Genomic DNA, 15219 nt, shown 5'->3' with positions numbered 1-15219 from the left:
TTGACTGAGTATAATGGTGTCTTCCCCCACCCTCACTATGTGCCTGCCACGCCCAGTGGACCTGAGTTCAGCCAGTGAAGATGACTTCGACAGTGAAGACAGCGAGCAGGAGCTGAAGGGGTACGCCTGCCGCCACTGCTTCACCACCAGTAAGTGGCCTCGTCACGCCCCTGGGTTGGGGCGGGGGCACAAGCACTTCTGTGTTCTGAACATTTCATGCATCCAGCTGGAAGCCTGCCAGGGACAGTACTTGATTTGACATTTGCATTGTGCTTCGGGATTAGAGAAAGTTAGAAATGTTTAGTTTACTTTACTCCCCTGCTTGCAGTCGGTATGGAATACTGACTGGTAGGCAGGACAAGCTGAGTGGGATCGGTGGTTGACACTGTGGTTCCTAGGAGCTTGCTACCAGCTTTTCCTGGGCACCCCAAGATGAAGTGGGCAGCAGATGCTTCTGAATCCCTCTCCTCCTGGCCCTGGGGGAGCAGGGCAGCACTAGCTCTGGGGTGTTCGGGCCCAGGACTGCATGGTGCTGGTGGCATCAAGTTTGGGTAGAGCCCACAGAAGGGCCCCTCTGCCCAGACATCTGCAGGGAGAGGGTTTCCAAGGCTGGCCCCTGCCACTTCCCTCACACAGCCTCTAAAGATTGGCACCACGGAGGCCGGGAGAACATCCTGCTTTGCACCGACTGTCGCATCCACTTCAAGAAATACGGCGAGCTCCCACCCATTGAGAAGCCTGTGGACCCACCACCGTTTATGTTCAAACCCGTCAAGGAAGAGGATGATGGGCTCAGTGGGAAGCATAGCATGAGGACACGGCGGAGTCGGGGCTCGGTGAGTCCCCTGAGGCCATGGGGCTCCTGGCAACTTCTTCAGTTTCCTGGGATGTGTCGAGGCCTGAGCCTACCAGGGGGAGGAAGCGAAAGTCTTGTGTACCAAACAGAGCCCTGGAGGGGAGCTGCTTTGCCTGAGGCAAGGCAGTAGCTTGCCTGTGGGCTGGGAAGAGCACTCTGTTCTCTCCTTCGAGGGGCCCCAGGGCAGCATGCCGCCCTGGGTTTTATAGCAAACTCTTAGCTTCTGGCTCAGTGCAGGCTCTCCAAGGCCCTGGGAGCTTCTTGCGGTGTCAATTCCATTGTAGCAAATCTCTGCTATTTTAAATTTGCAGGCTCTTTTGTGTTAGGGTGTTTGTGGTTTTTTTAAAATGTTTGACCCCATTTTGGAAACTTCTGGTACATTTTTCTGCTCACTGCATAGCTCCTCCCATAAAGAGACTTTGTTTTCTAGGTTGGAAATGTGCCAGAGACTTTGGGAGGGGCTGTTTCCAGGTTTGGGGCTGAGGGTACTGACAGGGTCTTTCCCTTGAGCCTCCCCTATGGCCCCTTCAGGCAGGTGGGTGGGGCCTTCCTCCGCCCCTTGTATGCTGTCAGGGCTGGCCCGCCCCGCTCCCTCGTCCACCAGCCAGAACCGTTGTCTCCTGATCTCTTCTGAGCCCTCATGGCTTTGCAGAAACATGCTGAAGCCCTCAGCGGCTTGGGGAGCTGAGCAGCTTTATTTGACAGCTTCATCTCTTTGGGTCACTTCCTGTCCTGTTAGATTAAATCCACAGGTGTTTGATTTCATTTGGTTTGGTTGAGAGAATGGACAATTATGAGGAATAAACAGAAAGAGTAGGGTGCTTTAAAGATGGCCCCAGCCGACTTTCTGCCACTCAGAAAGCGTGGTTCATTTCCAGCACACGTTGTTCAGGACAGTCCCTTGGGATGAGTGCTTTAGGTTTGAGAACCGCTTTCTGGCATGAGCCCACCCATTTCCCCACCTCTTCCCTGAGCTCCACACGGACCTTCACGCAGCCAGCGACGGGCAGGGTAGCCTATTGTTTGCCAAGGTCTAGGATTTGCTGAGAGGCTGATGGGGTGTGCTCTTCAGGCTCCTTCCTGTGGGCTGGGCTCAGGTGGGCCCACATGGGGACCGGGAATCTGGTGTCACCAGTCTTCGGTTTGGGTGGGCAGATGTCGACACTACGCAGTGGTCGGAAGAAGCAGCCAGCCAGCCCTGATGGTCGCACCTCACCCATCAATGAAGACATCCGCTCCAGCGGCCGGAACTCCCCTAGCGCTGCCAGCACCTCCAGCAATGACAGTAAAGCAGAGACAGTGAAGAAGTCGGCCAAGGTCAGGTGCTGGGGGAATAGTAGGGGCTATTCTGTCCCTCCCTTCCATTAAAACTGGGTTGCTGGCGTTCGTGATCAGCTCCCTCAGACACAAGGATGCAGCTCAGCATTGTCCTGGCCTAGGGGCTGCAGACTGAAGGCTGGGGGCCTAGAGAAAGGGGCTCCAGCACCAACCCTTGGGGGCCACCTCTGTCTCAAACTTCCCAAGTTCTCAAAGGTAGAGAGTGTGGGGAGTGGTTAGAACGGCTCCCTCCAGAGCCAAGTACAGTCCTCCCTCGGTATCTTCTGGAGACTGGCTCCAGAGCCTCCACCTCCACCGCCCAGGATACCAAAATCCACAGGTGCTCAAATCTCATATACGTTGACACAGTGTTTTGCACGTAACCAGTCACATCCTCCTGTAGACTCTAAATCATCCCTAGGTTACTTCTACTGCCCAGTACAATGTAAACGCAGTAAACAGTGGTTCCACTGCCTTGTTTAGGAGACAATGACAAGAAAACACTATGTGCATGTTCAGTATAGATGTAACCATCATAGTCCCGTCTACATTTTCAGTCCGCGGTTGCTTGAATGTGAGGATGCAAACCCACAGATGCGGAGGGCTGGCTGTCATTCCCACCCCCAGATACGTGTTCCTTCTTGGCCCTAGTTGACACTTCTAGAGCTTTTTGCTCCTGGAGATGGAACTCAGAATGAGGGAGCAAAGTTGTCTTATAAACTGTCGTCATTTCCCTGCTGAGGCTGATGGGATGGCCTCCCTTGGCCTGATTGCTCCTTGTGGGCTTCCCCCTGCAGAAGGTGAAGGAGGAAGCCTCTTCCCCTCTTAAGAGTACCAAACGCCAGCGGGAGAAGGTGGCCTCTGATACGGAGGAGGCTGACAGGGCCAGCTCCAAGAAGACAAAAACGCAGGTGAGGTTTGCCGCTGATCCTTGCTGAGTTAAGCTAATGCTTCTTCAGAAGCCCCCAGCCGGGGTTCTCCCTAGTCGGTGGCCGTGCCCTGTCTCCTAGTGTGGGGCTGGAGTGGCCCTTGACACTGGCTGGGTTGGGGCACGACCTGTGGTTCTGGAGCCAAGCTTGCTACTTCATCTGCTCAAACCCTTACTGTGTGTCCAGCGCTGGCGGTGCAGAGCAGACAGGGCTCTGCCCTCCTGGGACTTCCATCCTTCCCTTCTCTGATTCTAGGAGATCAGCCGGCCCAACTCACCATCTGAAGGCGAGGGAGAGAGTTCAGACAGTCGCAGCGTCAACGATGAGGGTAGCAGTGACCCCAAAGACATCGACCAGGACAATCGCAGCACGTCCCCGAGCATCCCCAGCCCCCAGGACAATGAGAGTGACTCGGACTCGTCAGCCCAGCAGCAGATGCTGCAGGCCCAGCCCCCAGCCTTGCAGGCTCCCACTGGGGTCACCCCAGCTCCCTCCTCAGCTCCTCCAGGGACCCCTCAGCTGCCTGCACCAGGGCCCATGCCCTCTGCTACTGCAGTTCCCCCGCAGGGCTCCCCCACGGCCTCCCAGGCCCCTAACCAGCCGCAGGCTCCCACAGCGCCTGTTCCGCATACCCACATCCAACAGGCACCGGCCCTGCACCCCCAGCGGCCACCCTCCCCGCATCCCCCGCCACATCCCTCACCGCACCCCCCTCTGCAGCCTCTGACTGGGTCGGCAGGCCAGCCCGCTGCACCCTCTCATGCCCAGCCCACCCTGCACGGTCAGGGCCCACCTGGCCCTCACAGCCTACAGACTGGGCCCCTGCTGCAGCACCCAGGCCCCCCACAGCCCTTTGGCCTCCCTCCCCAGGCCTCCCAAGGCCAGGCCCCTCTGGGGACCTCCCCAGCCGCAGCGCACCCTCACACCTCCCTGCAGCTGCCAGCCTCTCAGTCGGCGCTGCAGTCCCAACAGCCTCCGCGGGAGCAGCCCCTGCCGCCAGCGCCCTTGGCCATGCCCCACATCAAGCCCCCGCCCACCACTCCCATCCCCCAGCTGCCGGCGCCACAGGCCCACAAGCACCCTCCCCACCTCTCAGGGCCCTCGCCCTTCTCCATGAATGCCAACCTGCCGCCCCCTCCAGCCCTGAAGCCCCTGAGCTCCCTGTCCACACACCATCCCCCGTCGGCTCACCCACCACCCCTGCAGCTCATGCCTCAGAGCCAGCCGTTGCCCTCCTCACCTGCCCAGCCCCCTGGGCTGACCCAGAGCCAGAACCTGCCCCCGCCTCCTGCCTCCCACCCCCCTACAGGCCTCCACCAGGTGACCCCCCAACCCCCATTTGCTCAGCACCCCTTTGTCCCTGGAGGCCCTCCTCCCATCACCCCTCCGACCTGCCCCTCCACCTCTACCCCACCGGCGGGACCTGGCACCTCAGCCCAGCCACCCTGTTCTGCTGCGGTGGCTTCAGGAGGCAGCATAGCAGGGGGGTCATCCTGCCCACTCCCCACGGTCCAGATCAAGGAGGAGGCTCTGGATGACGCTGAGGAGCCTGAGAGCCCCCCTCCCCCACCAAGGAGCCCATCCCCTGAGCCCACTGTGGTGGACACCCCCAGCCACGCCAGCCAGTCAGCTAGGTAAGCTTCCTAGAGCTCCGGGACAGGTCAGGCACAGGTGGGCTGGTGGGGGCAAGTTCTGGTGGGAGGGAGGGACGGGGTGGGTTTTGGCAGGAGCTCCCAGCAAGATCTGTGGCTTTTCTCAGGTTCTACAAACACCTGGACCGGGGCTACAACTCGTGTGCACGGACTGACCTGTACTTCATGCCTCTGGCCGGGTCCAAGCTGGCCAAGAAGAGGGAGGAGGCCATTGAGAAGGCCAAGCGCGAGGCTGAGCAGAAAGCCCGAGAGGAGCGAGAGCGGGAGAAGGAAAAGGAGAAGGAGCGGGAGCGGGAACGAGAGCGGGAGCGCGAGGCAGAGCGGGCAGCTGTGAGTCCAGGGTTGGCGAGGTGTGAGGGGGGCGCTGGTCCGTCCTGCGCCTGGGAGCCACGCTGGGCCACCCAGCACTGCCCTTGGCTGCCTGACTCGGCCTCCCGGCAGCTAGAGGGTTGGGTGCTATTTACACCCTCTCTCCACGCCTGACGGGGGCTGCACGTCCCAAGCTGCCGGGGTAACTGCACATGGCAGGTCTAGGCTGACTCCCAGCAGTAACTGGGCGTCCTCCTGCCTGAGGGCCTTCAAGGAAAGGGCCTGTCCTTCCCCTGTAGCCTTTGGGTTCATAACTTCTAAGTAATTTGAAGGAGCCAGGGAGAAGCACAAGGGGTGCCTTGAGAGAAGACCCGAGCACTCAGGCGGTAACCAGGCCTCGAAGGGCTTCTCCAGCTGTCCTGCCTGTGGCCGCCTCATGGGCTGGGTGCTGTGGTGGTGGCCAGCTCTCTGCTGTCGTCGGGAGGAGAGGGCGGCCAACCCAGGAGGTGGCATGAGGGGCTCCCGGTGAGGTTCCTGGCCTGCTGGGCTCACTCACCCGTGCCCCCTGGCTGTCACTGCCAGACACACCCTCACACGTAGACACCTCACGCATGAGCTTTGTCTCACAGGGGCACACTCCCATCTGGGCCTGAGGGGAGCTGTGGGCACAGATGAGCCCGACCCTGCAGGGCCTGGACTGCATCCTGGTGTCAGGCCAAGGCCAGGGCCGGGTCTCTGTGGAGGGACCAGGGTGGCCTGTCAGAGCAGGCCAGGAGCAGGACCAGGCCCACCTCCGCATTGTGGGTCAAGCGGAGACCCCAGGCGCTCTGGGGACCCCTCATGTTTTCTTTTCCTTCCGCAGAAGGCATCCAGCTCAGCGCATGAAGGTCGTCTCAGTGACCCCCAGCTCAGTGGTCCTGGCCACATGCGGCCATCCTTCGAGCCACCACCAACCACCATTGCTGCCGTGCCCCCCTACATCGGGCCTGACACACCTGCCCTTCGGACTCTGAGCGAGTACGCCCGGCCCCACGTCATGTCGCCCACCAACCGCAACCACCCCTTCTACATGCCCCTTAACCCCACGGACCCCCTGCTGGCCTACCACATGCCTGGCCTCTACAACGTCGACCCCACCATCCGCGAGCGGGAGCTCCGGGAGCGGGAGATCCGAGAGCGGGAGATCCGGGAGCGCGAGCTGCGGGAGAGGATGAAACCGGGCTTCGAGGTGAAGCCCCCAGAGCTGGACCCCCTGCACCCAGCCGCCAACCCCATGGAGCACTTTGCCCGGCACAGCGCCCTCACCATACCCCCGACGGCTGGGCCCCACCCTTTTGCTTCTTTCCACCCGGGCCTGAACCCCTTGGAGAGGGAGAGACTGGCCCTGGCGGGCCCCCAGCTGCGGCCCGAGATGAGCTACCCTGACAGACTGGCAGCAGAGCGTATCCACGCAGAGCGCATGGCGTCACTGACCAGCGACCCCCTGGCCCGACTGCAGATGTTCAACGTGACTCCACACCATCACCAGCACTCACACATTCACTCCCACCTCCACCTCCACCAGCAGGACCCCCTCCACCAAGGTGCGTGCCCCGGCATGGCAGGTGGGACAGAGGCACAGGGAGGGGTGCAGAGCCTGATGAGTGACAGTCACCATCCAGGAGCGGAAAGTGTTCTTTTCTGAACAGATTCCTCATACTTGGCAGATCTTAGAAGAGCTCAGCATCCACTACCATCATGGTTTTGCTGTATCACGGTCTGTCCTTGGCCCTGCATCTCTCCAGAACTGCAAGGCCTCAGACAGCTGCAGCACACCGGGGTGAAGCCTGTGTTATCGGCCCTGTGCCTGGGATGGAGGGAAGTGGCCTAGGCCCACGGGGCAGGGTAAGGGCAGCACAGCAGTGTCATGTGGCCTTTGGAGCCAAGGAACGTACAGATGAGGCACTGCGCTACTCAGGGGTCACTTGGTGAGAATTAAAAGCACAGTCCTCTTCTCTTGAGGAGCGAGGCTGGGCAGGCCTCCTGCTGGCTTTGGCTGAGTTCTCCGAGCTGACCCACCTGGCCAGGGCTGCCCAGTCCTATCCACCATGGGAGTAGGAGCTCCTGAAGGCCGCTCATTCACCAGCTGTGGGGAGGCTGCTCTAAGGCAGAGGTGAGATGGCGCAGGAGGGTGGCTACTGTGCTTTAGGAGGCAGGTTCACCGCTCCATGGGACTTGGGAGTACAGGTCCCGTGGTACAGCCTGTGTGCAGGGCTTCCTCACCAGCCACCCTCCAGTGTGGGGCAGGATGACTGAGAGGCCAAGGCCCAGAGGGAGGGTGGGGAGCCACCTTGCTTGGGGTGCCTCCCCTGCTCCTGTACCCAGTCCTGGCATGGGAGAGCACTCAGCATTGCCATCCTCATATCTGAAGCTCTGTTGCCACCTGGTGTAGACCTTACAAGCCTTGGTCTAACAAGTGTTGAGGACAGGTAGTCATTTGCTCATTCCTGCATCATTCATTCAGCATGTGTTTACTGAACCCCTGGGATGTGCCAGGCACAGTTGTAGGTGCTGGCAGAACCCCTGTCCACATTCACCTTCCAGTTTGGGGAGATAGTTGAAAGATGTGTGCTGGGTTGTGAGAGGTGGAAAGTGCACGTTGTGGAAGAACATAAATCCGGAAGAGGGACTCAGGAGAGTGGGGGGCAGTGTGGCAGTTTTGAGAAGGCTGTCAGGAGAGGCCCGCTGAGGACGCAGCAGAGACATGGAGGAGGTGAAAGGGCAAGCTGTGGGAAATAGGGGCAAGAGCAGCCACAGAGGCCGAGGGGGGCTCCCAACCTTCCAGGGACCCCCGGGCAGTGTGGCTGGAGGTGGCAACCCTGAAATTCCTGCCAGCACCTGTGTTGGCTGGAGCTGGGGGATAGGAGGTGAGGGTAGGAGGTGGTGTGGTGAGGTCAGATCAAGGCAACTTTCTGAAGGGAGAGACGCAAGATTTGGCGCCAGCAGAGAAGAGAGGGCAGTGCCGGGCCGGGTCCCCATTCTGCGCCACCAGTTCTGCTGGCCTCCTTTGGGCTCTGCAAGTGAAAGGCAGGGAGACAGCCCTTGGCAGGGCGTGCCAGCCCAACACCTGGTGGGGCAAGGCTGTATGCTGCTGTGACCTGACAGGCAGAGGGCAGGCCCAGGTGGCTGACGAGAGGAACCCTGCTGATCCCGGATCCTTGACCAAACCGGACTGGGATTGCCTGTTGGGGGCGCTCCACAAAGGGACTAGGAAGTACCTGCATCAGCGGTGGGCTCATCACTTCTCTCTGCCTCTGGAGCTGTTGTTGAAGGTGGAGGCAGCCACTTTAGGGCAGGGCCACCTGCAACCAGGTGGTGCATCCAGCCCTGGTGACCCGGAGCCAGCTTGGGCTAGGAGGAAGTCATCGGCCATTCCAGCTAAGGGGGACAAACATTGAAGAGCCGCGCGCCGCCTCCATCTGGCCTTTTGTCCTTTCTTTAGGTTCAGCAGGCCCCGTTCACCCGCTGGTCGACCCCCTGACTGCTGGCCCCCACCTGGCTCGCTTCCCCTACCCGCCTGGCACTCTCCCCAACCCTCTGCTTGGACAGCCGCCTCACGAGCACGAGATGCTTCGCCATCCAGTTTTCGGTAAGACTTCCCCTCTAGGAGGGGCGGGGAGGCCGTGTGAGTTGGGTTGGGGTCTCGTCTGCTGTTCTCATTCATTCATTCATTCATTCATTCATTCATTCATGCGTTGAGCAGGCAGGTTCTTTCCCCCTGCATGCAGGGGGTCCGTGGGGGAAACAAGCCTGCACTCTGGCACTCTGGGGGCTGCCTGGGGTAGGGGGTCATAAATGCATCAGCCTTGCTAAGAGCCAGGACTGCAGGACCAGTCAAAGTAGCAGAGGGGGCTCATAGCAGGTCTCTGAAGGAGAAGCACTTGGGCTGAGGCCTGGAGCATGTGGAGGAGGGGCCGGGAAGGGTCCAGGCAGAGGCTCCCAAGGGCACCTCCTGCCTCCCCGGAGGCTCTGCCTTCTGGCTTTCTGCAGTCTGGGAGGGGCTGGCTCCTGTGTCCGTGCTGGCACCTCTCCTGTGCTCCTTGCCGTTTGCTGTGCCTGTGCTGTCCCGGTCTTGGCCAGTCCTCTGGCTATTTCTGTAGCGCAGGTTGTTTTGTGTTTGGCAGGCACCCCCTATCCCCGAGACCTGCCTGGGGCCATCCCACCCCCCATGTCAGCAGCCCACCAGCTGCAGGCCATGCACGCCCAGTCGGCTGAGCTGCAGAGACTGGCCATGGAGCAGCAGTGGCTGCATGGACACCCCCACATGCATGGTGGCCACCTACCAAGTCAGGAAGATTATTACAGGTGAGGTGGGGTGCTGGGAGGGAGTGGAGGGGGATCTGAGCCCAGGCTCCCACCAAACCCCCCATGTGCCCACGGTGCTTCTCCCGCAGTGCCCAGGGCCAGGCTCCTCCCCCTCGGCCTGCTGGGCCCTAGAGGGGACATTGCGGAACCACAGTGGTGGGAGAAGCAGGGGAAGGGAGGTGTTGGGAGGGCAGGTCAGCTACACAGGAGGCTGCAGGCTTGGGCTTGGATTGCCTGGCTATTGCCTTTGGGGTTGCCCCCAGCCTGCCTGACTGCCTGCCTAGGCCTGAGACTAAATATGCTTTCCTGTTTTGTCTTTCCAGTCGACTGAAGAAAGAAGGTGACAAGCAGTTATAAGTTATTTATTTGTTAATGCTGGCTGTGGAAACCCCAGTTCTTGGGGGGAGAAACAGGACTTTTTACATACAATAGGAGCTGCAAAAGCAAAAAGAATATCTTCTAAAGATTTCTTTATATATTTAAAAACCCACAACTAAAAATGTATCCACATAATAGTGTTCGTTTGTCGAGAGGATTTCCCGAGACTGGTTTGGATCTCCCTGCATGACAGTCCCCCAGAAACTTAGTGAGTCCTGGACTGGACTGAACATCCAGAAAGCTTCCCTGCAATCTTGGGGTTTGGCTTTAGTTTTCTTTTCCTTGATTTCTCAGTAGGTGCTAGAATCCAGTTCACACCCTTCACTGTGCGTGCAGACACACTGACACACTCCGCCACGAGTGCTCCAGAGCCCGCGAGGCTTGCAGATCGGTGGCATAGGAATTTGGAATCCAAGAGCTATAATTTTTAGAAAAATCTTTTATTTTAATACATTGTAGGAAATCTTCATAATTTGAGAAAGTTCTGCAGCATGGCTTTTTACGTCTGTAAATAAATAATTTTAGAACAGCCTTTTTTTCTTCCATAAACTACTATTGTGATCTATTTTTTCCAGCCATGTCACTAATTGTGAATTCCTACCAACTATTGACAGAATACAGAGTTGATTTTTTAATAAAAAGTTATATATAATTATCCCTTTAATTAAAGGGAGCAAAGGGGCGTTCCACATGGGCAGAGAGGCTTGGGCCGAGGCCTGGTCACAGCAGCGAGCATCCAGGGTTTGCAGGGACGATGTTACAGACTGTCTGTTTTGCTACCTTGCGTTTCACTTGTGTCTGCTCCTAGCCTGTGCTCTGCCAGCAGCGCAGACTTCTGCTCCATCAGACCTCTTCCATTTTGCACAGGGAGTGCAGGAGGTGAATGTTCACTTTCTGTTCTCCGGTGTCACTGTTCTGTTTCCACGGGATGGAAAGCGCATGGGCCTGTGTCCATTGTAGATTTCCTTCTAGATTTCTATGTACACACACTTGATTGTTCTGGATGAATGTCTTTTTTAATACTCCGAAAATTTCATCATCGAAGAAATTCAAGAAAATGATTCCATACAAATAACTCAGCACATGAGCAACCCAGGACATATGCCTGCCAAAAGGATCTGTTAGAAGGCTGCCCTCTCGTGCTCATTGTCATCTGGATCTTGTGGTGAGGACGGCCCCGTCGTTCTTGCCGCAGACTGAGGCCACTTTTGAGCAAGGGAGATCGTGGAGTTAAGACAGGTGTCGGGGGTAGTCTGTATTTCACCCTAGGAGCAGGTCTGCGTGGTGACCCACCCCGCGCTGGGAAACCATTTGAGTGCCACTGTTCGTCCTGGAAGTGGGAACCGGAGTCCCACCCACAGATGTGCAGTCAGAAAGCCGGCTTTGTGGGGGCCGCTGCTTAGGAGGCCAGGCCCTTCTGAGTGGAACAGTCCTGGAGAGAGCCTGCCCTCCTTTCCGGGGTGCCGCTGTAATGCACTTTCTCCCAGGCGGAGTGCAGGCTCTTCCGGGTTGTCTCCCTTCTGTCAGCCCTGCTTCCTGCCAGGACATGTCCTCTTCCGATCTGTCTCTCTCAGACACTTGACAGCTCTTCTGCCATTGTGCTGGTCCCATCCCAAGAATTGTAGGACAAAAAGAGACCACACTGGGTCAGAGGACACAAAGTCCACCTAGGACCCAGGCCGCAGAGGGAGCAGGAAGAGAGGCTGATAGTTTGATCCAGAAACCAGCAGGTACTCGCTCAAATTCAGGTTCTGGAGTCAAATAGGGGCATTTCCAGTTTCTCTTAAAAACCGTGTTTGGTTTCAGTTGGGATAGGATTGTTTTGTCTGTTGAAAATGTTTCTAGGTGTTTTTTTTCTTCCATTTTTCTCTCATTCCATTTCTGCCTTAGCTTTAGTTTCTTAGCGGGGAGGAAAGCTCACATTCACCTTCCGCTGTGGGACTTCAGACCACATCGGCTTGGAGGCATTCGTCTCCTTCTGGGGTGGGGACAGGCTCTCACGGCAGGCTTGTTCCCATGGCTCTGAGTGAGGCCTCTTCCTGCTGGGCTGCCAGACTCCTGCGCCCAGGCCCCCACCTTCTCGGCTTTTGGTTTTTCTTTCTTTTTGGTAGAACACAACATCTGCCATTCAGTTAAACCTTCTTTATCTCCTCCTCTGTCATCCGTTTTTCCAAAGAATTAAGAGTCGAGTCCTCTGAGGTCTGTACTTGAAAACTGTCCGAAGGTGTTCTCGTTAGGTTTGCTTTTCTCCCCGTATCCCAAGGCGAAGCACTGAGATTCTTCCATCTAAAAAACCCTCGACCCGAAACCCTCACCTGGTCAGCTACAGTTTGTTTAGGAGGCCCTGACCTTCACGGTGTCTTTGAAGCCCAACCACTTGGTTTCCTTCCGATTTTCCTCCCTTTGTTCAGGGTTTGGTTTGGCTCCTCTGTGTGTGTCCGTATCTTGTTCAGTGTCCTCGAGGTTGAGCTTCACTCCACTGCGGCAGAGGCAGAGTGCACACTCGGATTTGCTACATTTCTATATATCTTGAAGCTAAATGTATATATGAGTAGTTCGCCGTGAGATAACACAGTGTGAACAGTAGACACCCAGAAATCGTGACTTCTGTGTTCTCTCCATTTGAGTATTTTGTAATTTTTTTGAAATATTTGTGGACATAAATAAAACCAAGCTACACTACAACCCCTGGGTGTCTCCCATGCGCTGTCTCATTCCTGGAGAGTGGGCGAGGATCCTGGCTGTTACGCTAGGGGGGAAGGAGCAGAGGGAGAGTCGGCTGTTCCCTGCTACTCAGGACCCTGTTTGAGCGGCTTCCAGAAACATCCTCTGTCTGGGAAGAGGCTTTCCCTGGTGAGGGCGCCATCTTTCTGCGGAGGCTCCCCAAGCAACGGGATGGGCCCTAAGCAGGCGTTGGCATTGGGACTAAAAGCATCTTCCCCTACCCCTCGCCATTCACCCCACACCTCTAATCTGTGGACGTCGCCAGCGTGTATGGGTGTGTGGCAGCCTCCCTGCTCGGGAGACGTCAGAGCCGCCCTCACCTGTCTCTCCCCAAGGCCAGCCAGTGCCCCAGCACCCCGCCCTCCCGCCCAGCTCTAGAGTCGCCCTCAGGTGGCAGGTGTATCCCAGTCCTAGGGGGCTCTGACCCTCCAAAGGGGCAGCAGGCAGCCTGCAGCGTGTGGACATGGCCACGTGGGCAGGCATGGTTGGAATCTGCGCTGTGGCTTAAGAACCTGTCGGGAATCTGCACTGTGGCTTAAGAACCTGTCGAGGGCGTTTTCCTGAAGCCTCAGGATTGTCCCGGGAAGTGTGTCCACCCCTTGTCATCTGGCATGGGGCCATGAGTTTCTAGATGTTTTGGGACATGGGAAGAGAACAGCCCAGAAGGCTGTTGGTAAACTGCCCTCAAACCAGGCAGGATCCGCCACGTGGTGAAGACTTGGGGAGCAGCAGGCACCAGGCACTGCCTCACTCGGGACCTGAGAAAGCATCGTCATACAAGGACCCGAGTGGCACACACAGTGACGGTCCTCGAGGCAAACAGCAGGGGTCCTGCTCAGCATCGTAGCTGACCAGGGCACAGGAATGGGCCTACAGGCCGGCCGCGGGAGCCCCAGGTGGCTCTCAGTCCAGGTCTTGAGTGAGAGGATGGCACTGGGGTGGCTGGGAGAGGCTGGAATCCAGGCGCTGTCTTTGTGGGTCTCTGGGACTGCCCCCCTTTAGGAAGCTGCTGTGTTTAGCAGGTACAGGTCTGTGAGGTGTAGATTTCAGGGTGGTCAAATGATTGGACCCAAGCGTCTTGAGTAGATAGTAGGTTGATGCTACAACAAGGCCTCATCAGAGCTGGGCAGCTTCTCAGGTGTGAACAGCTGTGGCCATTGTCACCACTCTGCCATGCACGCATGTGAGAAAGAGGGCTGGGAATGCTAACCAGACATCTGCTGGGTGGACGGGGTGGAGGGAAATGGTGCTGTCCTCCAGCAGCACCCCCAAGCTGGGCCCTCACCTCTTGCTGCCCCAAGGCGTGCCCTCTGCCCCTTTGTTCCTGGAAATGCATCCTCAGCTTGGACATGGTGGCTCAGCAGCCCCGCTGGTTCCACTGCAGGTGGGCTAGGGAGATGGCACGTGGCAGGACATGGTGTAAGTCCTAGGGCCTCAGCACAGTGTAGGTGTGCCGCAGGTATGTGGCTGCATGGTTGGTAAGTGTCCACGGTAAGTCTAGGGAGGGGAGACCTCACTTAGGCCTCACCTGGGTAAGACAAGATCACGTATCTGAGGGCAAGGATGCACCGTGGAGAGATCAGCGGTGGCCTCCCACACACACACGGGATTGCAAGCTTCCAGGCCCTCAAAAATCAGCACTGGTGAGCTATACAGTTGTGGATGTGATCAGCTGATGAATGGTGGCGGGGCCCTTCTGTGTGGAAACTGAGGAGACGTGAGGACCCCTCATCTGAGCTAAGAGCCCTCACTAGCCTGACAATGTGGTGAGACCCAGGGCAGTGTGGCTGGGCGCCAACACAGACCAGTGACCACCGTCAGCCTCACCTGAGCAGCCCAGAAGGCCAGGGTACATATCTGAACTCAGAGCTTTGAAATCAGAACCAGCTACCCAGACACGGGATGAAGCTGCCAGGCCCCAAGACCAGTGGAAAAGTCTGTCCTGCACTGGACCCCTGGGGTCCTTCCTGCTGCCCAGTGGAGACCCAGGAACAGCAGGGTCCTCGGCCTCCCTACCTTCTCCTAGGGAAGGTCTGCCAGATGAGCCAGCCAGGGGAGGCAGCCGTGCACTTGGTCATCCAGTTGGACTGATGTGGGCTGCAGGATAAAGCCAGCCCTTTCTGGTTCATGAGGTTCCTGGACCTCCCATTGGAAGGTGGAGCCTGGCCGGAGCTGGCATCCATCGTGGATCCCCAGGGGTCCAGGAACAGCCTCCTGCTCAGTCCCTGATGAGCTCCAGCCACGGATCCCTCACCAGGTCCTCTTGGAGGTGGCATTGTCGGCTTTTGGCAGTCTCGGTATCTCAGGTCCTTTCCCTGAATCCCTGCTGGGTTCCTAGCTGCCCTGGGATCCTTGGCAACTCAAGTTCTGGGCCCTGGTTCTCTGCTCTCCAATTCAAGGTGGCTTCTCCAGTGACTGTCTTTGCCAAGAGTGGTCATTGTTTCCTTTTGGCACCTCAGGGACCCAGACTGCAGAAGTCCCCCTGTATCTCCCGCAGCCCAGCTGTGTGCGCACAGGCTCCCTTCTTAATGAACCAAGTTCTGTGTGGAAGGCACTTGCTCTGTAGATATTGGATGGATGGATGGGCCCTGCTGAATGGACGGATGGACGGATGGATGGATGGATGGATGGATGGACGGACGGACGGACGGACGGACGGGATGGATGGACGGATGGACGGACGGATGGATGGATGGGATGGACGGACGGA

At 57.7% G+C, this 15219-nt stretch overlaps 1 protein-coding gene across 3 annotated transcripts in view; it reads left to right on the top strand.

Moving 5' to 3' along the window:
* Positions 1-12470, top strand: part of RERE (arginine-glutamic acid dipeptide (RE) repeats) — a 542692-nt gene extending 530222 nt beyond the window's left edge. For all 3 annotated transcript variants that reach the window (XM_011981501.1, XM_011981508.1, XM_011981517.1), the window contains 10 exons: positions 57-149; positions 637-836; positions 2012-2173; positions 2971-3084; positions 3358-4736; positions 4862-5084; positions 5926-6646; positions 8545-8691; positions 9227-9407; positions 9731-12470. In XM_011981501.1, the coding sequence (XP_011836891.1) occupies positions 57-149; positions 637-836; positions 2012-2173; positions 2971-3084; positions 3358-4736; positions 4862-5084; positions 5926-6646; positions 8545-8691; positions 9227-9407; positions 9731-9764 (3254 nt within the window). In that variant the 3' untranslated portion in view covers positions 9765-12470. The remainder of the gene's footprint in view (positions 1-56; positions 150-636; positions 837-2011; positions 2174-2970; positions 3085-3357; positions 4737-4861; positions 5085-5925; positions 6647-8544; positions 8692-9226; positions 9408-9730) is intronic.
* The last annotated feature ends 2749 nt before the right edge of the window (positions 12471-15219 follow it).

Source organism: Mandrillus leucophaeus, unplaced genomic scaffold, assembly GCF_000951045.1.
Source record: "Mandrillus leucophaeus isolate KB7577 unplaced genomic scaffold, Mleu.le_1.0 Scaffold105, whole genome shotgun sequence".
In the NCBI taxonomy this organism is placed as follows: domain Eukaryota; kingdom Metazoa; phylum Chordata; class Mammalia; order Primates; family Cercopithecidae; genus Mandrillus; species Mandrillus leucophaeus.
This window is presented reverse-complemented; position numbering and strand designations above follow the sequence as displayed.